The sequence below is a fragment of the Hyla sarda genome, chromosome 3 (genome assembly GCF_029499605.1).
Source record: "Hyla sarda isolate aHylSar1 chromosome 3, aHylSar1.hap1, whole genome shotgun sequence".
In the NCBI taxonomy this organism is placed as follows: Eukaryota; Metazoa; Chordata; class Amphibia; order Anura; family Hylidae; genus Hyla; species Hyla sarda.
Window position 1 is genome coordinate 201,279,302 of NC_079191.1, and position 26,455 is coordinate 201,305,756.

At 43.5% G+C, this 26,455-nt stretch overlaps 1 protein-coding gene across 5 annotated transcripts in view; it reads right to left on the reverse strand.

Moving 5' to 3' along the window:
• Positions 1-5,925: 5,925 nt before the first annotated feature.
• The window catches only part of ASRGL1 (asparaginase and isoaspartyl peptidase 1), a 125,896-nt gene continuing 105,366 nt past the window's right edge, over positions 5,926-26,455 (reverse strand). For 3 of the 5 annotated variants that reach the window (XM_056565860.1, XM_056565863.1, XM_056565864.1), the window contains exons 6-7: positions 20,936-21,046; positions 5,927-7,375 (exon numbers count right to left, since the gene is read on the reverse strand). In XM_056565860.1, the coding sequence (XP_056421835.1) occupies positions 7,122-7,375; positions 20,936-21,046 (365 nt within the window). In that variant the 3' untranslated portion in view covers positions 5,927-7,121. Of the gene's footprint in view, positions 7,376-20,935; positions 21,047-26,455 lie in introns of all 5 variants that reach the window. The other 2 variants (XM_056565865.1, XM_056565861.1) reach the window with 2 other exon arrangements.

Below are 26,455 nucleotides of genomic sequence, written 5' to 3' on the forward strand. Positions count from 1 at the left end.
AATATTTTAACCCATTTTACATGTATCCTTAAAAGAAATTCTGCCAACAAACGTTTGCCCTATATAACTTGTTATATCAGCTTTCTTACCATGCGGTCATGTCCTTCTGCCTGTCCTCGCTCAAAGAAAATGACTTTTAAAATTGTCTTGTGCCACATGCTAATGCCCCATATGTAGTCATTGCGTTGTGCCACATCTTGTAGTAGTCAACTTGCTGCAGGTTGTAACCACTCCTAATCAGGCGTCATTGACAGCCTGGGCATGGCCACGTCACTAATCTGGCTCCCCCAACATGGTGACGAATACAGGTTGCCGAACAACCTGATGACTACCTAGGGTGCATTAGCATATGGCACTGGTTCCATTTTCTGATGTCTGTACTCCTGGTCTGTCCTGCTCTACATTTTCCTTCTGTCATATTCACTGACCTTGGCTGCCAGTAGGTGACTATTCTAGGAACTATTACTAAGGGATTACTTCTCCAGCAAAGACTACAGCTTCCTGCAAGAGTTAGGGTGAATAGCAAGGATTATAGACCGTTCACCCCAGTCTAGTGAGCACCAAGCCAGCTGTATCCATATTGATTCACATTCAAGTCAAGAAATGTTACTATATGTTAAAATCTGAATGCTTGCTTCACGACTTATGTCAGAAAAAAAAGTATTGTTTATTCCAGTACCAAGAAATGTGTAACTTGGATCCCTCCACTACTTCATATCTTCAGATGGTAGAGGAGATTGTCCGTTGAACGTACGTAAAATGTTGTAACATCTGGAGAGACCCATAGTGTTGGAGCTGCTAAAAGAGCTCTCTACCCAAAGGTAAAGTCTATTCCTGTAGAAAGTGAGCTCATTGCCCTGATCTCAGTAAGCTGATGGGGTTACAAACTCTGAGTATACCTGATGGTTAGAGCATGAGCTAGGGCAATCATCTGGGATCTGAGTCCACTAAAAGTTCATCATACAAAGAAGAGAGCGTTAAAGCTGTATGGGTCTCCAAAACCCCAGTGAGCAGGACTAAATATTGGAGGATAATTGATCTGGGAGAGGAAGGTGAAGGCCATAGCAACACATACATGTTTTATTGCCATTAAAAAAAGACAATGAACCACTAAAACCATACAATGACAAACAGTTGTATCTTAACAGAAAATACATCAATGGTCAGTACTAATAAAATACTGCATTTTTGTCAACAAAGCTATATGGAAATACCATGTGTTCATAAAAAGAAACTCTAACCTCACAAGCCTTTTGTTACAAAATTGAAAGTTATATTTTTTTTTTCAGAAAAAATTTACATCTGAAATTATTCTTGTATATCAAGTCAAGAAAATGCATCTAGTTTCCACAATAGAAGAGAACCTCAAATCTAACTGCTAGAGAACAACATGTTCACACATGTTTATGAATAGAGATGAGCGAAGTTACAGTGGTTCGATTTGTCACGAACTTCTCGGCTCGGCGGTTGCTGACTTCAGCCTGCATAAATGAGTTCAGCTTTCAGGTGCTCCGGTGGGCTGGAGACTCTCTCCTAGGACTGTATCCACCTTTTCCAGCCGACCGGAGCACCTGAAGGCTGAACTAATTTATACAGGATAAAGTCAGCAACTGCCGAGCCGAGAAGTTTTTTCACGAATTGAATCACTGTAACTTCGCTCATCTCTATTAATGAACTCCAAACAAGACTCTTACATTTTCCAAGAGATAAAAATTAGTTTTTTGGGGTTTTCTATTTTTTTGGGGTTGGGGATGGTTTTTTGGGGTTTTCTATTTTGTATTGTATCTATGTATAAAATAAATAAATTAAAAAAAATTACATATATGAACTTGAAAAAGGTCTCATTGAGAAGACCGAAACGTAGCACCATTCACAAGATGGGTGAATAAACCACCACTTTTTTCTACCTATTCTGGGGTGCAGCTTCTTCCTTTTTTGACTATATATATATTAACGGGATAATGGTCGGCATTTATCATTGTAGATCTAAGTAAAGCATTTTTCTACACTTTTTTTGTGTGCTGGTAATGTGTAGGAGCACCACATTTATTAAATGGTCGCAGAGCATTTGATAAATTTTGTGTAGGTAAACATTTTCTGGGCTGGTATAGTTTTAGAGACTTTTCAGTGGCTTTCTGACTTCACAAAAAGGCACAGTTCATAAAACCCTTCTATATCATGTGTATTGCCAAAAATCTGTGGATTGCAACTCAAAATCAGCAGAAATGTGTAAACCAAAAGGCGCAAAAAAGGCTCAAATAAACCCTGCTTAAGCCTTTTTTTTGCATCTTTTCTAGACACAAAAAAGTCTTAAGACAATGATAAATGTCGGCCACAGTGAGCTTAGGACAGACTTTTTTCTAATAGAGCTGTAAAGACTGAAATGAAGTATAAAAATAAAGAGCAAACTTTATACTCACAAAATAATTCCTGTCAGTCAGGTATAAAGTATCTTTCTGGGGTTCCTTAGTGAAACCAGGGGTTGAATGAAACATTTATTAATTTGTATCCAATTTTTAAGTCTAATAGTGACAGATTTTCTTTACATCCAGATATAACTTTCCACGTGTTATAACAGATGGCATTTACTCATGTGAATGCCTGTAGCATAAATGTATGAAGAACAAAGCAAATAAAAGAGCAAGAACAAAGAGTTAATAACTACCATGTTGCTTTATTTCAATGTATTGTGATTTTATTTATAAATAACAAAATAATGGTACAAACATAGATAAAGCAAATAATGAAATCATGCTAAATGACTAAAGCCTCAAGGCTTTTCTGAGAAAACAGCAGAACATATTACCAATCAAATAGAAAATCCTTGGCAACAACATTCACTCACACTTAATTACCGTGCCAGTCTGATCATTAACCAGGTTTTATGTCTAATGCCTCACAAACCACCAGAAACTTAGTTGCCATAATAGCAAAGAGTAAAAAAAAAAATAATGGAGTGTTAACAGTTCTAGCGGTCAAAATGTGAGTAGGCATGTTTAACCAGTTCTTTGGAGTTCTCATATATATTGTCTTTTTTAAATATTGTATACAGAACAGTTTGTCCAAATACTTTGCTTGCTTCCCCCCCCCCCCCCCCCATACAAAGAGTAAAAAGTGTCTTTATTTCTGATTGGCTTGCTGCATTCACATCACGATTTTGTCCGCAGTGGCATTCGGTTTTTTGGTATACGGTTTTGTCTTGCAGATGCTCAATAGAAGTGTTGACTCATCTGAAAAGTACTAGAACTTGCTTCTTTCCTTAGAATTTCAATAAAACAATGGAATCTTTATTGGAATTAATTTTCTCAACTAAAAAATGTATACTTTTATTAATTGTTTTTACAAAAACTGATACAACCTAACATCAAAATTCAAAATGCATGCTGTTTTAAAACTGTATATAGTTTAAATTATGAGCATGAGTTTGCATACTGTTTTGTCAGTTTTTGAAGCATATGTTTTCCAGTACGGCAAAATTGTGATGTGAATGCACCATTATACAACTGGAGACCCATGTACAATAAATATGTGTGCTGATGCTGTGTGTAATGAATAGAATATTGCCAACACTTTTAACCCCTTCCCGACCTATGACATACCTGTACGTCATGGGTGGCAAGGTGTTCCCGACCCATGACATACAGGTACGTCATGGACATTACTGCCGCTACTCGCGGCATCCCGCAGCGCACGGAAAGATGGTGGCTATCACTGATAGCCAGCCATCTTACCGTGCGACCACGGGGGGTTTCGTCCCCCACACCCCCCAGCGATCGCTGCTATCAGCTGGTCAAATCTGACTAGCTGATAGCAGCGCGGTGTGTGAGTCCCGATCACGGGGATCGGGACACACACCGCTCTGCTAAGTGTCCCTGTCCCGTCCCCCGGCGTCACTTACCCGTCGGAGCGGTGTCCCGAGCGGTCCCGGCGTCCTCCGTGCGGTCCCGACGTCCTCCGTGCGGTCCCGGCTGCGCTGCGTCCCGGCGGTGAGTTTCCGGCAGCAGTGCGGCATCTTCATTGGCAGCAGTGAGATCGCCGTAAAGCGATCTCACTGCTGCCTCTGAGAGTTTCAAAACTGCAACTCCCAGCATGCCCAGACAGCCTTTGGCTTTCTGGGCATGCTGGGAGTTGTAGTTTTGCAACATCTGGAGGTCCACAGTTTGGAGACCACTGTATAATGGTCTCCAATCTGTGCTCTTCCAGATGTTGCAAAACTACAAATCTCAGCATGCTCAGTCTGTCCAGGCATGCTGGGAGTTGTAGTTCTCTAACATCTGGAAGAGCACAGATTGGAGACCATTATACAGTGGTCTCCAAACTGTGGACCTCCAGATGTTGCAAAACTACAACTCCCAGCATGCCCAGACTGCCCAAGCATGCTGGAAGTTGTAGTTCGGCAACATCTGATCCTTCAGATATTGCCGAACTACAACTTCCAGCATGCCTTGGCAGTCTGGGCATGCTGGGAGTTGTAGTTTTGCAACATCTGGAGGCACACTAGTTGGGAAACATTGTCCGTTTCCTACCTCAGTGCCTCCAGCTGTTGCAATTGTTGCAAAACTATAACTCCCAGCATGCACTGACAGACCATGCATGCTGGGAGTTGTAGTTTTGCAACAGCTGGAGGCACACTGGTTTGGAAACACTAAGTTTGGTTGCAAAACACTTGAAAGTTTATTACTTAACTTAGTGTTTCCAAACCAGTGTTCCTCCAGCTGTTGCAAAACTACAACTCCCAGCATGCACGGACAGCCAAAGGGCATGCTCGGAGTTTGCAACAGCTGGATGTTTGCCCCCTGCCCCCAATGTGAATGTACAGGGTACACTCACATGGGCGGAGGTTTACAGTGAGTGCTGCAAGTTTGAGATGGCGCAAATTTTGCGCTGCAGCTCAAACTTCCAGCGGCAAACTTGCTGTGAACCTCTGCCCATGTGACTGTACCCTAAAAACACTACACTACACTAACACTGACCTAAAATAAAAAGTAAAAAACACTACATATACACATACCCCTACACAGCCCCCCTCCCCCCAAAAAATGAAAAACGTCTGGTACGCTACTGTTTCCAAAACGGAACCTATAGCTGTTGCAAAATAATAACTCCCAGTATTGCCGGACAGCCATTGACTGTCCAGGCATGCTGGGAGTTTTGCAACAGCTGGAGGCACCCTGTTTGGGAATCACTGGCGTAGAATACCCCTATGTCCACCCCTATGCAAATCCCTAATTCAGGCCTCAAATGCGCATGGCGCTCTCTCACTTTGGAGCCCTGTCGTATTTCAGGGCAACAGTTTTGGGACACATATGGGGTATCGCCGTACTCGGGAGAAATTGCCTTACAAATTTTGGGGGGCTTTTTCTTCTTTAACCCCTTATGAAAAGGTGAAGTTGGGGTCTACACCAGCATGTTAGTGTAAAAAAATAAATTTTTTACACTGACATGCTGGTGTTGCCCTATACTTTTCATTTTCACAAGCGGTAAAAGGGAAAAAAGACCCTCTAAATTTGTAACGCAATTTCTCCTGAGTACGGAGATACCCCATAAGTGGGCGTAAAGTGTTCTGAGGGCGCACAACAAGTCCCAGAAGGGAGAGTGCACCATGTACATTTGAGACGATTTGCACAGGGGTGGCTGATGGTTACAGCAGTTCTGACAAACGCAAAACAATAAATATCCATATGTGACCCCATTTTGGAAACTACACCCCTCACGGAATGTAATAAGGGGTGCAGTGAGCATTTACACCCCACTGGTGTATGACAGATTTTTGGAACAGTGGTCTGTGAAAATGAAAAATAAAATTTTTGATTTGCACAGTCCACCGTTTCAAATATCTGTCAAACGCCAGTGGGTTGTAAATGATCACTGCACCCCTTATTAAATTCCATGAGGGGTGTAGTTTCCAAAATGGGGTCACATGTGGGGGGGTCCACTGTTCTGGCACCATAGGGGCTTCCTAAATGGGACATGCCCCCCAAAAACCCTTTCAGAAAAACTCACTCTCCAAAATCCCATTGTCGCTCCTTCCCTTCTGAGCCCTCTACTGCGCCCGCCGAACACTTTACATACGCATATGAGGTATTTCCTTACTCGAGAGAAATTGGGTTACAAATTTTAGGGTGATTTCTCTCCTTTTACCCCTTGTAAAAATTAAAAAATTGGGTCTACAAGAAAATGCGAGTGTAAAAAATGAAGATTTAGAATTTTCTCCTTCACTTTGCTGCTATTCCTGTGAAACACCTAAAGGGTTAAAACACTTACTGAATGTCATTTTGAATACTTTGGGGGGTGCAGTTTTTATAATGGGGTCATTTATGGGGTATTTCTAATATGAAGATCCTTAAAATCCACTTCCAACCTGAACTGGTCCCTGAAAAATTACGATTTTGAAAATCTTGAGAAAAATTGGAAAATTGCTGCGGAACTTTGAAGCCCTCTGATGTCTTCCAAAAGTAAAAACTTGTCAATTTTTTAATGCAAACACAAAGTAGACATATTGTATATGTGAATCAATATGTAATTTATTTGGAATATCCATTTTCCTTTCAAGCAGAGACTTTCAAAGTTAGAAAAATGCAAAATTTTCAAAATTTTCATGACATTTTTAGATTTTTTACCAAGAAAGGATACAAATATCAGTGAAATTTTACCGATAAAATAAAGTAGAATATGTCACGAAAAAACAATCTCGGAATCAGAATGATAAGTAAAAGCATTCCAGAGTTATTAATGTTTAAAGTGACAGTGGTCAGATTTTCAAAAAATGCCCAGGTCATGAAGGTGAAAATGGGCTGGGTCATGAAGGGGTTAATGTACTGTATGTTGCCACAAAATCACAGCCTCGAGCAGGATTAGGTCAGGATACAAGCTATCATTATATACAGTATATTGCTGTTTATTTTTTAAACATGTGGGATCAGGTGAAATTAAGGATGGAATCACACTTTCTTACCGCGTATATTGTTATCACAATTTACAGACACTTATTGCTGGGCTAACTAATCTGGTACATTTTACAGCCTTTAGCTAGATCCAAAGTATGTTTCTGTAAAAAGGAAATATAACTGATTGTGATCAATGGTTCCTATACAGTTTTATAGGTGGAAATTATTTTGTTGTCACATTGTGGGATTAGATTCTCCAATGGCAGTGGCTGCTACTGAGGGTACTGTGACGGACACAATCTCATCTTCTCCAGTATAAATTCCACAGTGTAGCTGGTCATCTTTAACTGCAGCCCAAGACATCTGCTTAGTAGAGAACTTTGCTGTCCATTCACCTGTACTGTTTACCACTATGACACCGCCAGTCCCATCTACCCTTGTTTTCATGTAGTTTAGACCTGCTTCTGCTGCTTCTTCTGTAGACATCCCTGAAATGGAAAGAAACATTTATTTAGAGCGGTCAAGTAATCCTATACATATCAGAAAAACTGCAATAATGTGACTAGATCATTCTTATGCTATTGTGATGCCGTAAATAGAGTCTTTGGGTGCATACATACACACCGGATCTGCTGCAGATTTAAAGAGGTAAAATTTGAAGTTGCGGATTTTACAAAGCAATTCTAATGTCCTTGTGACTACATTGTAAAATCCACAAATGCAAATTTTACAACCGCAGATTCGCAATAGCTAATCTGCCATTGCTGGTTCGGTGTGTGTGTGTGAATACACCCTTAATAATGATGTTTTGTAATTATAAGTAAAGAATAGCAGTTGATCAATAAACACCATTAAAACTGAAACTTCTACGAAAGCAAAGACAAAAGGTCTGAATAATACAACATTTTAGGGGGGGGGGATCATTTGCATTTGTTTCTAAATAAAGACTTAATTTAGCTTGATCCACCTTTCTAAATGATGTTCCAGAGTAGTTACGCCAGACTGTTGGGTTGATTTGTACAGGTCCTCAAAACAGCCATCTTCACCAAGCCAACACGTGCATGCACTATTTCTTCCGTTCTTTCTCCCGTTACACAAAATAACGTCCGTTATTAATAACAGGCTATGACAGGTTAAAACGGAAATGTAAAAATACCATTGACTATAATGGGATTTTGTAACAGCCGTCTAACGGCTGATTTTAAGGGTTTTCATAATGGAACATTATAACAGGTCTCTAAAACGGATGAATTTATAGTGTGAAAGGGGCCTATGATGTAAATAGCATCACAGTTCTAAGGTAAGTGTTTAGCACATTTGGCACTTTTTACAGCTCAACTATGCTACTTTCTCTTGGCACAACTGTTACATATAAATCTAAACTGTGATTAGTGCTACAATATGCACTGCTTCATCTTAAGTAGTACGGTAGTTGTCTTGCAGAATGAATAAATGATGATATAGGAATGAGGACAAAGTTCTTCCTGATGGATTGCACTGCATATTACTGACAAAAAAATCTATATATATATTTACATTATCAGTTATATAAATAAAGGGGTTGTTCCACCAACTAAATTGTATTTCATTATATAGGGCTTAGTTTTTTTTATTTGCCTTAAAAGATATTCCCCTACCAGTGGCCTATATGACTGTCTTGTTACCTATATAGTAGTCCCACAGCGTTACTTAGAATTGTGGGTCGCGCATGCCCAGTTATCTTCCTCCTCCCTGTCCCTGCCACATTTCTCTCCTGTGCATGTCTAAGACTAGACTTCTGTGTCTAGTATCTGCACACAGTTAGCCCTTTCACTGTTCCTTCACGCTATGATTTCTCTTGCCCTCGCAGTTCACTGTCCGACTAACAAGCCTCCTGCCCGTCCAAGCATCTGCCCTTTGCCGCTATAAACAGAGTCACTGATGTGTACATCATAAGAACACAAGGGGGGGAGGAGTTGTGGGATGTAATGACCTCTATAGGGGCATAGGCTCTTCTAAAAAGGTTAAAAAAAATAAAAAAAAAAACATTTCACATAAGACTACTTTAACCCCTTAAGGACTCATGACGTTCTCATACGTCTTCATTTCAGAGTCCTTAAGGACTCATGACGTATGGGAACGTCATGAGCTTTCCCGGCCCCCCGCAGCCAGCTGAAGAGGAGTCGGTGCCAGATGCCTGCTGAAATCGTTCAGCAGGCATCACGGTATATCGCCCCGGGGGAGTCACGATGACCCCCCATGTCGGCGATGGCCGCAGATCGCTGTTCAATTCAGCCCAGCGATCTGCGGCGGATTCCGGGTCAATCGGGTCTCCAGTGACCCGGAATTACTGGCTGATCGGAACAGCCATAGCCAGCAGGGGTGAGGTGGCACTGGTGCCACTTCACGATCGCCCTGATTCGTCTGCCGGTTTACCAGCCGACCAATCAGGGCACCTGCTGCGGGTGTCACTCCCGCAACCCGCTCCGCCCCTCTTCCGGAGGACGTGAGTGGGTGCGGGTAGTGGACCCCGGCAGCTGGGGACCCCGATCCCCGGCGTCAATGTTGGGATCGGTGCCCCAGGGTGGTCGACAAGGGACTGACGTGTGCGGGAGCAGCAGTTGGAGGTGATTGACAGCCTCCTGCTGTTGCTTAGCATCAGATCCCAGCATGCAAAAAGGGCATGCTGGGAGCTGTAGTTATGCAACAGTAGGACGCTGACCATCACAACTCCCAGCATTCCCTTATGAGCATTCTGGGACTTATAGTTTTGCAACAGCTGGAGGCACATTTCTTCTATGGAAAAGTGTACCTTCAGCTGTTGCATAACTACAACTCCCAGCTTACACAATCAGCTGAAGTGCATGCTGGGAGTTGTCATGGTGCATCTGCTGGTTGCATAACTACAACTCCCAGCATGCCCGTTGGCTGTCGGTGACTGCTGAGAGTTGTAGTTTTGCAACAGCTGAAGGCACACTGGTTGTGAAACACTGTTTTTTTTACTTAACTCAGTGTTTCACGACCGGTGTGCCTCCAGCTTTTGCAAACTACAACTCCCAGCATGCACCGTACATGCTGGGAGTTGTAGTTTTGCAACAGCTGGAGGCACACTGATTGTGAAACACTGAGTTAAGTAGCAAACCAGTGTGTCTCCAGCTGTTGCATAACTACAATCCACAGCATCCCCAGCCAAAGTAGTATGCCTCCAGCTGTTGCAAAACCACAACTCCCAGCACGCACTTATAGACCGTACATGCTGGGAGTTGTAGTTTTGCAACAGCTGGATGTTCCCCCCCCTCCCCCAATGTGAACGTACAGGGTACACACACATGGGCGGAGGTTTACAGTAAGTATCTGGCTGCAAGTTTGAGCTGCGGCAAATTTTCTGCCGCAGCTCAAACTGCCAGCGTGAAATTACTGTGAACCCCCGCCCGTGTGACTGTACCCTAAAAACACTACACTACACTACCACACAATAAAAGAAAAAGTAAAAAACACTACATATACACATACCCCTACACAGCCCCCCTCCCCAATAAAAATGAAAAACGTCCGGTACGCCACTGTTTCCAAAACGGAGCCTCCAGCTGTTGCAAAACAACTACTCCCAGTATTGCCAGACAGCCACTGACTGTCCAGGCATGCTGGGAGTTTTACAACAGCTGGAGGCACCCTGTTAGGGATTGCATAGGGGTGGACATAGGGGTATTCTACGCCAGTGATTCCCAAAGTTAGGCCTCAAATGCGCATGGCGCTCTTTCGCTTTGGAGCCCTGTTGTATTTCAAGGCAACAGTTTAGGGTCACATATGGGGTATCGCCGTACTCAGGAGAAATTGTGTTACAAATTTTGGGGGGTATTTTCCGCTATTACCCTTTTGAAAAATGTAACATTTTTGGGAAACAAAGCATTTTTTTTTTTACATTTGCAAAAGTCATGAAACACTTTTTCCAAAACAGTATGCCATGTGTTTTTTTTTTTTGCTGTTCTGGCATCATAGGGGCTTCCTAAATGCGGCATGCCCCCAGAGAAAAATTTGCTTTCAAAAAGCCAAATGTGACTCCTTCTCTTCTGAGACCTGTAGTGCACCAGCAGAGCACTTTTCACCCCCCATATGGGGTGTTTTCTGAATCGGGAGAAATTGGGCTTCAAATTTTGGGAGTTATTTTCTGCTATTACCCTTTTTAAAAATGAAAAATTTTTGGGAAACCAAGCATTTTAGGTAAATGTTTTTTTTTTTTTTTTTTTTTTACATATGCAAAAGTCGTGAATCACCTGTGGGGTATTAACCCCTTAAGGACCGGGTTTTTTCCGTTTTTGCATTTTCGTTTTTTGCTCCTTGCCTTTAAAAAATCATAACTCTAACTGACGTCAGTCATTTTGCCCAAAAATCTACGGTGAAACGGAAAAAAAATCATTGTGCGACAAAATTGAAAAAAAACCCGCCGTTTTGTAACTTTTGGGGGCTTCCGTTTCTACGTAGTACATTTTTCGGTAAACATGACACCTTATGTTTATTCTGTAGGTCCATACGATTAAAATGATACCCTACTTATATAGGTTTGATTTTGTCGTACTTCTGGAAAAAATCATAACTACATGCAGGAAAATTAATACGTTTAAAATTGTCATCTTCTGACCCCTATAACTTTTTTATTTTTCCGTGTATGGGGCGGTATGAGGGCTCATTTTTTGCGCCGTGATCTGAAATTTTTAACGGTACCATTTTTGCATTGATAGGACTTATTGATCGCTTTTTATTCATTTTTAAATGATATAAAAAGTGACCGAAAATGCACTATTTTGGACTTTGGAATTTTTTGCGCGCACGCCATTGACCGGGCGGTTTAATTAATGATATATTTTTATAATTCGGACATTTCCGCACGCGGTGATACCATATATGTTTATTTTTATTTTTACTGTGTTTTGTTTTTATGGGAAAAGGGGGGTGATTCAAACTTTTCATAGGGGAGGGGTTAAATGATATTCATTCACTTTTTTTTTTCCACTTTTTTTTTTGCAGTGTTATAGGTCCCATAGGGACCTATAACACTGCACACACTGATCTTTATCATTGATCACTGGTTTCTCATAGGAAACCAGTGATCGATGATTCTGCCGCATGACTGCTCATGCCTGGATCTCAGGCACTGAGCAGTCATTCGGCGATCGTACAGTGAGGAGGCAGGTAGGGGCCCTCCCGCTGTCCTGTAAGCTGTTCGGGATGCCGCGATTTCGCCGCGGCTATCCCGAACAGCCCACTGAGTTAACCGGCATGGTTTGACTTTAGCTTTTAGCCGCGCGGCTAGGGTTAATAGCGCGCGGCGCCGCGATCGGCGCTGCGCGCTATTAGCGGCGGGACCCGGCTTCACTATGACGCCGGGCCCGCCGTGATATGATGCAGGGTTACCGTGTAACCCCGCGTTATATCACGGGAGCAGGACCAAGGACGTACCAGTACGTCCTTGGTCCATAACGGGTTAAGGTTCACGTTACCCCTTGTTATGTTCCCCGAGGGGTCTAGTTTCCAAAATGGTATGCCATGTGGGTTTTTTTTTTGCTGTTCTGGCACCATAGGGGCTTCCTAAAGGTGACATGCCCCCCAAAAACCATTTGTCGCTCCTTCCCTTCTGAGCCCTCTACTGCGCCCGCCGAACAATTTACATAGACCCAAAAATTGGGTCTACAAGAACATGCGAGTGTAAAAAATTAAGATTTTGAATTTCCTCCTTCACTTTACTGCTATTCCTGGTAAACACCTAAAGGGTTAAAACACTTACTGAATGTCATTTTGAATACTTTGGTGGTGGTGGGGGGGGGGGGGGTGCAGTTTTATAATGGGGTCATTTGTGGGGTATTTCTAATATGAAGGCCCTTCAAATCCACTTCAAAACTGAACTGGTCACTGAAAAATAGTGAGTTTGAAAATTTTGTCAAAAATGGGAAAATTGCTGCTGAAATTTGAAGCGCTCTGGTGTCTTCCAAAAGTAAAAACACATAAATTTTATGATGCAAACAAAGTAGACATATTGTATATGTGAACCCAAATTTTTTTTTGTTTTGAATATCCATTTTCCTTACAAGCAGAGAGCTTCAAAGTTAGAAAAATGCAAAATTTTCATTTTTTCATCAAATTTGGGGATTTTTCACCAAGAAAGGATGCAATTTATGACAAAAATTTACCACTATGTTAAAGTAGACTATGTCATGAAAAAACAATCTCTGAATCAGAATGACAAGTGAAAGCATTCCAGAGTTATTAATGTTTAAAGTGACAGTGGTCAGAATTGCAAAAAACGTCCGAGTCCTTAAGGTGAAAAAGGGCTAAATCCTTAAGGGGTTAATAACATCCATATGCAAATCCAAAACAATTTGTGTGAGAGCTATTATTGTGATAATCCTTTTCAGTTTACCTTCAATAAAGGTGGTCGTGTATACAACCAAAAGAGTCTGTACTAATACTGTACATATTATTGGTAGAAGTGACTGAATTTGTCCTTCAGTCCCTACATTCACATATAAGAACTTAAATCATAACAACTGCTATAGTGAACATACAAGTGTAACCCCTGTAGAGTTGGCTGCATTATCTGAAATGCCCAGTAGATGGCGGATGGAAGCCACAAATGAACTAGTATGCTGTTAATAAAGACTGGAGCTGTTATCACATGATTAGCAGTCATTTCATGAGAGATGATGCTGATTGGTGGAGACTTCGGTCACATGATTGTGACATCACACAGGTCCTGTGCCCTGAGGATTTACTCAGACGACTACAAGCTTAGCTAGAGAAAAGACGTGCTTCTAGCTGTGAGAGACTGCACCACAGAGACAGCACCTAGCTGAGAGAACTTGCTTCGCACAGGCCCACACTAGCTGAGAGAGAGACATGCTGGCAGAGACAAGCACTGAGTCCAGACGTCTGGGGAATACAGTGAGAGGAGACTGCCCCTGGACTGATCTGGTTAATGGTGTTGTGAGGGTAAGCCTAAAGACTCTTGCCTGTTCCACTGCAGGGCATCTGTCTCCTTACTCAAAGTAAAGACTCTGAGGTTCAGTGGCAGATATTACACAGCGCAGGCTTCTTCATTGACTTAAAAAGGACCCCAACACTCCTATGTGCACCAACGACCATTAGGGCGAAGATAAGGGGGTGGGCCGTAGGTGTGCTAGTGGGTGGTTGATTAAAATTCATATTGCATTCCTATCTGTGTTACACTATTTTATTATCCTATGTATGTTGTTCATTTGCTACTTACTATATAAAGTTAGTTCACATTAGGCTGTGTCAGTCTCATTGTACCAAGTATGTTCCCAGTGGGACCCCATATCCCTACCCCGGATGCTCCACTGGGTGGAGGCACTGCCGCAGACATGTACCCCAGCTCCCAGATAGCAGAGGCTCAGGATCTGCCTGTCAGGCGTAGTGAGGTAGCTAGGGGGTGCTCCCAAAAACCTGCTACATATGGAGGCACTGCTGAGATCGTAAATTGGAGTACAGCCAGTGGGAATAAGTTAAGTCCCCATGCCACTCGCTCCTTTGCAACAGAGTGGGCCCAGCAACGGAATGTACCATTACAGCAAGCCGTAGTATTATGCCAAGTAACAACCTACTGTCAGATGAGTCCTGTAATCTTGTGTATGGAAATCCGACTGGGAATAGAAATGGTGACTTTCAGAGATATCCTTCAAGATCCTGATGGCCAAATGTACATGTTAATATATTGTCATACAGATCTGAGAGACCATGAGAGGCCTTTCAACATTCATTTGTATGGAGCCACAGATGAAGGATGCTCCTTAGTGTACGCCCTCCCTGATAAGAAAGAAAGGGTCTCACCACAACAACCCTTTGGTTTAGGACCAAAAGGCTATGATGCAGAAAAGCCCCTGACTCACATCTCTGGAAAGGCCGTGAGCTGACCGCCTTACTAGAGAATAAGGGATGATTACTCCTAAAACAGAGTCTCCCCCATCTCCAGCACTACAGAAACAAGACAACCCTGTATTGGGTAGCAAGTCTACAGGAAGTCTGACATACTACAAAAGCTCTCAGAGGCCATTTGTGACAGCAAACCACACCCATAGTTTCCGAAAACTAAAGGTGTTTTCCGGGAATCAGCCTGTCCCTCCAGGAGAAGAGCCTTTAGGGTCTGGAACGATAATGCTATGCAATTGTTGGAGGAATGGTCTTGTACTGATACCATAAAGAAACAGCGGTTGGTGGAGAGTATTCGTTTTCCAGCTACAGACATGATAAGACTGTGCAAGGGAGTGAATGGACAAGCTACTGCGCATGCGCAATACTATCTGCAAGTTTTACAGGATGCTTATGGAAAATCAGAAGATTTGGATGATCTGCTGGTTAAGTTCCTAACCACTAAGCAGAAGGAACATGAAAAAGCCACTGACTATATCAACAGTTTACAGCTATCGCTGGGAAAGTTATTCCATAAAGGAGTAAACGCCACCTCTGAGTTGGACGCTCGGCTATCTAAGCTAATTCAGAGAGGTGGTTTGACCAATAATCCAGTTATGATTCTGCTGAGAGACAAGTTGGATGATAAAGTTCTGCCCTATTCCACATTAATAAATACAGCCAGGAAATTGGAAGACCAGATGTGTCCACCTCCTCTTCGGAAAGAGAAAGAGGATAAAGAAGTTTCAGCCCTTAGGAAGAAAGTGGCTGAATTGGAGCTTTTCTGCAAATCACCGCGCGAGAGAGCAGATCCTTCTCCAGGAAGTGGGGGGCAACACAGAAAGACTCCAAGGAAGCTGTTTCCTGAGGATTCACCCCGCTGAGGGGACTGCTTTAAATGTGGAAAGTCAGGGCATTTCCAGCGGGAGTGTACGCCCCAATAATCTTGGGTACTAATGCAAAGATGGTACAGGATGTATTCAGGGCCTACCTAACAGAAGTGGGACATTTTTCCTTAGCCCGACTGATGGAGGTCAGCCCTCTCCTAGGGAGAGTGTGCCAACAACAAGCCCTTGAAACGAAACCAGGGTCGTGCCACTATTTAGGGACAAAACCTGTATTTGTGAAGCCCGATGAAACCAAAACCTTACGAGCCATAGCCTCAATGCACCGTGAAATGTTGGGGGGGAACTGGACAATATCTTATCGAGTCTCTACCTGAAGAGGATCAGAAGAAGGGGTGGACAATCATACCTGAGGTGAAAGATTGGGGCAAAAATTGGTGTCATAGCTTTCCTGTGATGGTACAGAACTTAACCACCACAGAAGTCTGGATTGATCGTCATCAGAAGATTGGTGTGATACACCTATTAGATCAAGTTTCGTCCATCATGTCCGTGAGTGCAGAACAAAAGGATCATGTAAAAGCACTGGAAGATTTTCATTTGGAAGATTCTTCTCTACCACAACAGTGGAAAGACTGCCTTTGTTCTAAACTAGCTACTCAAGAGGGAGTTTTCTCCAGAGCAGAAATGGATGTGGGGTGTTCCAAGAGTGCCACCCATGCTATAAGACTTTCTGATCCTACTCCTTTTAGAGAACAGTCAAGAAGAATCCCCCCTCGAGATGTGGAAGATGTCCAGGACATTTGTCCAATCATCGTGACTTGGACCATAATTCTGGTTCCTGTTGTCTTGTGGCTTATAATTAATTTTCTTGGATGGTTTCTGAGGACCCTTGGGGTTTCCTCTTTTTAATGGCTCAATAAAGGTTAAGTCTTAGTGTTTTTTTGGTGATTTTTTCATTTGCTCGCTAAGTATATTCCTGTACGGTGAAATTGTTATGTCCAGGACATACTCCAATAGATGGAAGGAGCTGGCATCATCACAGAGTCCAGGAGTCTCTATGCTTCATCTATCTTAGTAGTGAGGAACAAGAATGGTGCAGTTCGTCTATGCGTGGACTATCGTACTCTGAACAAGAAGACTGTGCCCGATCAGTACACCTTGCCCCAGATAGGGCGTTCAGCAGATCCTCTATCTGGCAGCCAATGGTTCAGTGTGCTTGACCTGAGATCTGGGTATTATCAAGTACCCATCAAGAAGGAGGATCAGGAGAAGACAGCTTTCATCTGTCCCTTGGGGTTCTTCCAGATTACCAGAAAGCCACAAGGAGTCACAGGAGCTCCTGCTACCTTTCAGAGACTGATTGAGAAAACTGTGGGGATATGAATCCCAAAGAGTGTCTAGTGTATCTGGATGACCTAATTGTGTTCAGGAAGACACCAGAGGAGCATGAGCAGAGGTTGTTGAAGGTGTTGGATCGACTTCAAGCAGAGGGCCTGAAGCTATCAGTGGACAAATGCCGGTTTTCCCAGAATTCTTTCACTTACGTAGGGCACATAGTCTCTGCTGAAGGAGTAGCCACAGACCCAGCTAAGACTGAAGCAGTGTTGAATTGGCCAAGACCAAATAACATCAGCAAATTGCGATCCTTCCTTGGTTTCTGTGGTTATTATCGAAGGTTCGTGAAAGACTAGTCACAGATTGCTCGAGAGTTACATAACCTGCTGAAGATTACCTCCGACGTAGGGGGTGCTAAGGCACCATGTCTTAAAGATGCCTTTGGAGAGAAATGGACTTCAGGATGTGAAGAGGCTTTTCTGACATTGAAGAAGAGACTTACAGAAGCTCCTGTCTTGGCGTATGCAGACCCTGACAAACTATATATCCTCCATGTGGATGCCAGTATGGAAGGCCTAGGGGGCGTATTGCACAAAGTTATCCAGAAGGATTAAGACCAGTGGCTTACATAAGTAAAAGTCTTACGGGTGCTGAGAAGAACTATCCAGTCCATTAGTTGGAATTTCTGGAATTCATGTGGGCCATTGTGGATAAGCTGCATGACTATTTGTATGGAGCAACATTTGAAGTAAGGACTGATAATCGCCTAACCTACATTCAGACTACAGCCAAGCTGGATGCCACGGGACATAGATGGTTGGCTGCCTTGTTAAACTACAGTTTCAGCCTGAAATACAAGCCCGGCCCCAAGAATGTTAGTGCGGATGCCCTGTCACGCAGACCTGGACTACCTCCTCACCAAGAAGAAGAGGAATGGGAAGAGATCCCTGGACCAGGGGTGGGAGCCTTTTGTCAAATGTATGTAGTGGCTGAGAGTCAAGAGGAATTTGCTCTATAAGTCACTCCCCAGGAGCAGTGCCCGAGGTGTTCCATGCTCCAGTCATGCTTCAACAGTGGTCCAGCATAACCACACAAGACAAGAGGAAGGCTCAAGCGCAGGACTGGTATATTGGGACAGTTCTCAGGGCAATGAAGACTAAGAATCATAAATTGCTAACTTCTGTCCCTGTGAGTCCGAGAGAGTTATACCAAAGAGAATGGAGCCAACTAAGCCTGGAAGATGGAGTCCTCTATAGGGTTGTGAAGTATCTTCATCACACTGGCAGAAAATGATTGGTACTACCACACAGATACCGGGGCATGATCCTGAGAGCCCTCCACAATCAACATGGGCATCTTGGGGTGGACAAGAACTATGGCCTAGTACAAGATCGGTTCTATTGGCCTCGCATGAGGGAACATGTCGAGCAACATGTAAATACCTGCAGGAGTATCCAGAGGAAGACCCTGCCTGTGAGAGCTGCCCCTATGGGTCATCTGAAAAGTACAGGACCTCTGCATGGACTACCTCTGCATTGAAAACGCTACAGCAGGGATTGGGAATGTACTGGTGGTAACAGATCACTTTACAAGGTATGCTCAAGCTTTCACCACGAAAGATCAAAAGGCTGTGACTGTAGCCAAAGTCCTTTGGCAGAAGTATTTTATACACTATGGACTACCCAATCGGATACACTCTGATCAAGGTAGAGACTTTGAGAGCAAGTTAATCAAGGAATTGTTGGACATATTACACATGCATAAGTCCAGAACCCCACCTTATCATCCGGAGGGTGATGCACAGCCAGAATGGTTCAATGAGACCCTCCTAGACATGCTAGGGACTCTCAAGCAAATTGAGAAACGATCTTGGAGTAAGCATGTGGAAGCCATCTACAAGGTTTTCACCCTATGTCCTAATGCTCGGAAGAGAAGCCCTATTAATGATAGATGTCCGATTGGGAGTGTCTGCTGATGGAATAGACCCAACCTCACACTTTCAATATGTGAGGAACCATAAACAAAACCTTCATCGGGCCTATGAGTTGGCCACCCAAGCTGCAGCAAAAAATGGAAGAACGAAACAAATGAAGGTATGATGCTAGGGGGGACATCGGGAGATTAGAGCAGGAGATAAAGTTCTTCTCCGGAATTTAGGAGTGCTTGGAAAACACAAACTGGCTGACCGATGGAAAGATACCCTGTTCAAAGTTGTGTCTAAACTGGAAGGACTGCAAGGAAAACATCAAGGGCCCAGAGGGACGAATAAAAGCTTGGCAAAGAAATCATCTGCTTCCAGTTGTGTATGCTGATGAAGAGGAAGAGAGTAGTGAGGAACTGGAGGAAAACATAACAGAGAGTCCTGTGAATGGAGCAGAGGAGACCCTGGGAACCCCCAGTACAGAGGATCAGTGGCGGTCATCTTCTGCTGAGGAAGAACAGCAATTGCCTCCTTTAACTCCTGTGATTTCACAAAGTCCTGGAACCCCTCCTGGGTCACGAAGTTCTCCTAGGTTAAACCCAGAAAGTCCCTGTTTTGTGCCTGTAACTCTCCTTAGACTCTAGTTCGAGGGCAGGAGCCAAAGTTCCACATTTGCGGTCCCAAGACCCTCTCCCACAGCGAGAACTGTGACACAGCACCAGAGTGTGGCAACCCCCTAGGGCCCTAGTTTATGATAATATAGGAGAGCCCAGTTATGCCCCACTGACACAGGCAGCATCTAAAATGATCACTTTCCTACAAGCACTAGCTCATGTGGTAAATGTTAGTCACACTTTGCCTAGATCAATAGCTAGCTAGGATGTTATTGTGCTAGTTGTACTGTTTTAGGATGTATATGTGCTATACCTTGTTTTTTTTTTGTTAGCCTCCTGGCTAGGACTTGCCAGTGGAACGCAAGTATTTTTCAAGGGGGAGCATGTAACCCCTGTGGAGCTGGCTGCATTTTCTGAAATGCCCAATAGATGGCGGATGGAGACCACAAATGAACTAGTATGCTGTTAATAAAGACTGGAGCTGTGATCACATGATTAGCAGCCATTTCATGAGAGATAATGCTGATTGGTGGAGACTTTGGTCACATGATTGTGACATAATTTGCTCAGATGACTACAAGCTTAGCTAGAGAAAAGACGTGCTTCTAGCTGTGAGAGGGGACAGCACCTAGCTGAGAGAAATTGCTTCACAATGGACCAGACTAGCTGAGAGAGAGACCTGCTGGCAGAGACAAGCACTGAGTCCAGACGTCAGGTGAATACAGTGAGAGGAGACTGCTGCTGGACTGACATGGTTAATGGTGTTGTGAGGGTAAGCCTAAAGCATTTTGCCTGTTCCACTATAGGGCATCTGTCTCCTTACTCAAAGTAAAGACTCTGAGGTTCAGTGGTGGATATTACACAGCGCAGGCTGCTTTAGTGACTCTGCGGAGCAGGACTTATAAAAAGGGCCCAAACACTCCTATGTGCACCAACGGCCATTAGGGCGAAGATAAGGGGGCAGGTGTGCTAGCGGGTGGGTGAGGAAAATCCACATTACATTCCTATCTGTGTTAGACTATTTTATTATCCTATGTATGTTGTTCATTTGCTACTTACTACACATTAGGCGGTGTCAGTCTCATTGTACCAAGTAAGTTCCCAGTGGGACCCCACAGCCCTACCCTGGATGCTCCACTGGGTGGAGGCACCGTCGCAGACTTGTACCCCAGCTCCCAGATAGCGGAGGCTCAGGATCCGCCTGTCAGGCGTAGTGAGGTAGCTAGGGTAAGGGACGCCAGAGACACTAGGGGGCGCTCCCAAAAACCTGCTACACAAGAAAATGGCTAAGTATTTAAAGAAGCCCCATCATATCGCCAATCAATAAAAGAAATGCGATTCCATGCTACAATAAATCACAAACATACAAGAAAGTTCCTCTTTTTAGGAATAACCAAGGTTACATACAACGGTTTACAAATTACAACTTACCTTGTTCCATATAATGTAGAATAAGTCTTGCTAGAGTCACTTTCATAATGCTTTCTCCATGCCCTGTGGTAGAGACTGCACCAACCTCATTACTAGCATAACCACCAGAACCTGTATGCCATAGGGATAGGATTACAAGACAGGTGCAAAATAAGTGCATTTTATTCATTCTGTTATAAATGTGACATTCTTATAGATACTTGTAATATTTTGCTATTAATTATATACCAATAACCTTTGTGCTGAAGTTCACTTGTGTTACTACATTAAAATATAATTTCTTTACCAAATGCCCCAATGAAATTCTGATGACCTATAGCTAGTATCTGGCTTTGCTCCACTGTTTCCCCTCCCAAAGCAGCATGTTTTTCCCAATAATTGCTATACAACTACTGCATGCTTAAAATGGGTAGTTCAGTTAATAATTTTTATCTATTATTAGTTTCCTCCTTCATAGTTTTTAATTTTTGCAATAAACCTCCAATAAAAATTTACACTCCTTCCACCACTATTCCTATGGTGTAATGTCATTAAAACCCTTTTCTGCCTCCCTGTTCTGGCATCTCCGTCTCGGCTGCTGTCCCTCCTCCTACAGCCTCCATCTTCCAAGACGGAGATCAGAGGACTCTCCATCTGCGAGGGAGAGCGGGAGACCTCTTCTGCCTAGCAACACCCGTGAGGCAGCACATCTGGTCCCTTAAGCTCCTGGCACTGATGACTGCTCTGGAGTGCAGAGGAGGGAGATGAGCGGCCGGAGAAACTCGGGTGAGCCGCGGCAGTCACACTGACCAGAGCAGTAATAGTGGTGGTGAGTATGACTTTCTGTTTTGCTTTTATTTCTTTGCAGCTCCCAGTCCCCTGCTGAAGCTCCCGCTCCCCTACTGCGCCGCTCACCGGGTCTGGCGATGTGCAGAATCTATGCTACCCAACGTGGGGAATCTATGCTACCCAACGTGGGGAATCTATGCTACCCAACGTGGGGAATCTATGCTACCCAACGTGGGGAATCTATGCTACCCAACGTGGGGAATCTATGCTCCTAACATGGGGAACCTATGCTACCCAATGTAGGGAAACTATGCCCCTAATGTGGTGGAACTGCTGCCTACCTAATGTTTTTTTTTTTTTTCAACTACAACTCCCAGCATGCACTGACCACTGACAGCCGAAGGGCATGATGAGAATTGTAGTTATGCAAAAGCTGGAAGGGCTCATTTTGGAAACAACACTCTAGTTGGTCTCCAAACTGTGCCCCTTCAGATCTTGCAAAACTGCAAATCTTAGCATGCCTGGACTGTCTGAGCATACTGGGAATTGTAGTTTCACAACATCTGAAGGAGTGCATTTTGTAGACCAATGCACAGTGGTCTCCAAACTGTTGAAAAACTAAAACTCCCAGCATGCACTGACAGCTGAAGTGTATGCTAAGAGTTTTAGTTATGCAACAGATGGAAGTGTACGGTTTTGAAACCACTGTGTAGTGGTCACCAAACTTTTTCCCTCCAGATGTTGCAACACTACAACTTCCAGCATGTCCACACTGTACAGGCATGCTGGTAGTTGTAGTTCGGCAACATGTGAAGAGCCAAATGTTGCAGAACTATAACTCCAAACATGCATGGACTGTCTTGGCATGCTGGGAGTTGTAGTTGTTCAACATCTGCAGAGGCATTGTTTGTAGACCATTGTACAGTGGTTTCCAAACTGTGGCCCTCCAGATGTTGCAAAACTACAACTCCCAGCATGCCCAGACAGCCTCTGGTTGCCTAGGCATGCTGTGAGTTTTAGTTTTGCAACAGCTGGAGGCACCCTGGTTGGGAAACACTGATTATCTATAAATAGAAGGCCTGACTCACTGACTCCTCAACGCCCAGCCTAAACCCTTGGACCTAGAAAGCGGAATTTTTTCACAGGTGTTGTTTTTAAGAAGTAGACAAGGAATAAGAAAGGATTTTTCAAAATTCAACCCTTAAAGGGGTGAAAAAGGGTTTTTTGTTTAAAGTCCTATACAAGTCTATAGGAAATACTGTATATGTTACTGCATAACTTCCAAATGGCTGGAGATATATATTTCGTTAAAGGGGCACTCCAGCCCTGAGACATCTCATCCCCTATCCAAAGGATAGGGGATAAGATGTCTCACCGTGGGGGTCCCGCCGCTGGGTACCCCCACAATCTTGTATTCGCCACCCACCTATTTGAGCTGCACGCCGCGGTGCCATCTCACAAACAGCTGGGTAGCAACCACGGGGTAGGAGTATCGTGACATCATGACTCTGCCCCCGTGTGACGCCGTCTCGCCCCCTCTCATAGACTTGCATAGCAGGGGGTGACGCAGGACCCCCGCGGTGAGATTTCTTATACCCTATCCTTTGGATAGGGGATAAGATGTCTCAGGGCCAGAGTACCCCTTTAATACTTGGTCACATGTTACTTCTATGTCCACTTAAAATATAGGATAGTTAATTTAACCCTTAACTACCCCAATTTGTAAGGGTCGGGGTTTTTGTTTAAAGTCCCATGAAAATCTACAGGAAATGTATGTGGACGACGGGACAGGACAGGACGACGGGACAGGACAGGACGGGACGGGACGACGGGACAGGACGACTGGACGGGACAGGACGACTGGACGACGGGACAGGACGACTGGACGACGGGACAGGATGACTGGACGACGGGACAGGACGACTGGACGACGGGACAGGACGACTGGACGACGGGACAGGACGACTGGACGACGGGACAGGAGGACGACCGGACGACGGGACAGGACGACCGGACGACGGGACAGGACGACCGGACGACGGGACAGGACGACCGGACGACGGGACAGGACGACTGGACGACGGGACAGGACGACTGGACGACGGGACAGGACGACTGGACGACGGGACAGGACAGGACAGGACGGGACAGGACGGGACGGGACAGGACAGGACGGGACAGGACAGGAGGACGGGATATAGGGTTGGGATATGACAACAATATGTGAGGATGGGATATGAAGTCAAAAGCTTCCTCCTTTGTTGATTTTTCTCCACTACAAGGATTAGGAAGGAAAAACCGGGCAACGCCGGGTACTCAGCTAGTATAAAATATATACAAATATTTTTATATGTACATATAAAATATATCTAACATGCACAATTACTTGTATGTGTGCATATGTAAAATATATATATATATATATATATATATATATATATATATATAATGCTTTAGTAGAGCTTCATTGGGGAGATCTCTCACTATCTCTATATACATACTATGTAGCAGTGTTTCCCAAAAAGGTTGCCTTCAGTTTTTTTTTTTTTTTACTTTAAAACTTCAACTCCACGCATGCACAGATGGACTGACTTTTTGGGCATGCTGGGAGTTTTAGTTTTGCAACAGATGGAGGCCCCAATTTTGTGAATCATTGCTATTTAGTACAGCAGATGAAAGCAGGATGTGAATGGTTGCTTAGTAACATTCTGAGTGCTGGGGCTGGTCAGGTGACTGGGGCAGAAAACGGCTGTTAGGAGGAAGTGAGCACATAGCGGCAGCAAAGAATGCTGGGACCTGTAGTTTAAAGACACAGTGTGCAGGAAAGGGAACAAGCAGGAGGGAAAAAAGGTTTATTAGAGCCACGTACAGGAGATACAGAGGTCACAGTAGAATAGATGCAAGGTTAATGTCCTATGCTGATCTGAGTTATTTTATTTTTTATTACGTTCGCTGGATAACCCCTTTAGGGTGCGTTCACACGCTAGTAGCTAGCAGCTAGGGAAACCCGCTGCGAGTTACGCTACCATTGATTTTAATGGGTCCGCGGACAGTCCGCAATAGTGTCAGATTTGTGGACTGTCTGTGAACCAATTCAAATCAATGGTAGTGTAACTCGCAGCAGGTTTCCCACAGCAGGAAACCCGCTGCTAGTAATAGCGTGTGAACGCACCCTTAAGCTAAGTTAAGACAGCTGTTGTGCTCCGACCCGTTCAGTGTTTTTTTTTTTTTTGTGTGATGATCCAACCCTCAACAGTTTGAAGCACAACTGTCACCGCATTGGGGTCCATCGGATGTCTGGTATTTTAAAGGGAGTTAAGCGGAGAAAAAACAGACTGGACATGCAGTATTTTTTTTCTCCGCTCAACTCCTTTCTTTCCAATGGACTGCCCGCTCCCGACAGACTGCGGTGCTCACTTTACTGAAGCACAATGCTCGTGTAATCTTAGCCTTAGAAAGGTCCTGCATCTTATAAGGTGTTTTATCATGACAGTCCAACTATCAAAATGGGCAATTCTGAAAGAAATTAAGCAATAGTCAACATACACTTTTTAAATGTACATTTAATTTATAATAGAATGTTCAGTAACAGCTAGCAACAGCAAGCAGTCAATAAAATATGATATGTTTAACTAAATGACTAGGAATAGCACTTCAACAGAAGGAAGTTATTTCTTTGTTTGCTTTTCTGGAATATGTAGAACATTTAAATATAGAGTAAATAAAAGATTACTTCAAGAAAACAATGGCATATTCATTGTGTAATACAATATGCAGGCATTATACACCACAGATGAGCCACAGCAGACAAGCATAAGTTCATCAGTCTGTATATTTTGTAAAATAAACCCTGGCATACCTGACCAAATAAATAGTGGCTATACATTACATGTACTTTTATTTTAAAGCTGAATACTGTTCAGGAACTCTCTTAACGATAGGTATGCACTAAAAGACCAGCACCTTCTCAGCGCACTACAATGACATCTAGTGGTAATTCTTAGAAACAGACATCTTCTATAAAAGAGATATTTATTTTGCATTCTGTACTATGTAGTCTTATACTCTTGACACTAAACATGGATGATCAAAATAAAACAGTTTTAAACTCAGGGAATCACGTTTATGTAAGTCTGCATTCACATCACCTTTTTTTGCTGTCAGGAAGAATTAAAAAAAACGCCACTTTTGTATCCATGCCATTCCCCATATATTTCAATAAGCTGACCCCATTTAGTGATTCTGGACAGCTCAATTTCTGACTGTATCTGGCCTTTAACCCTTACTGAAAACTGCAGCAGGCCACGGTTTTTAGTTGTCTCAAAAAACAAATATGGTCAGAAAGTTAGACATCTGGAGTCACTAACTGCCTTTGGCTCGTTGAAAAGAAGAATGGCAGGAGGCGGTTTTGAAATTCTTTACTTTCCATTCTCGGCTGCTGCAGAATGGAAATGTAATATGAATGCACCCTAACCCACATTTTGACCTAAACTTTTTTTTTTTAGGCAATTTTGTGGCCATCACCATCTTTTGAGTGCGCCAGAGGGTAATGTAGGAAATTTTAATCAGTAAACCAAGGGGCACTTTGTTTTTGTGATCAATAGAGGACTCATCACCTGGGCCGACACTGAACTGCTGACATATAAAAAATTACAGTAACTTAAAGGGGAATTCCCATCTCTATATTCATGGTATATCCACAGGAGGCATTCAATCTCCAGAATAAGGCCCCCAGAGGTGATCATGAAACCA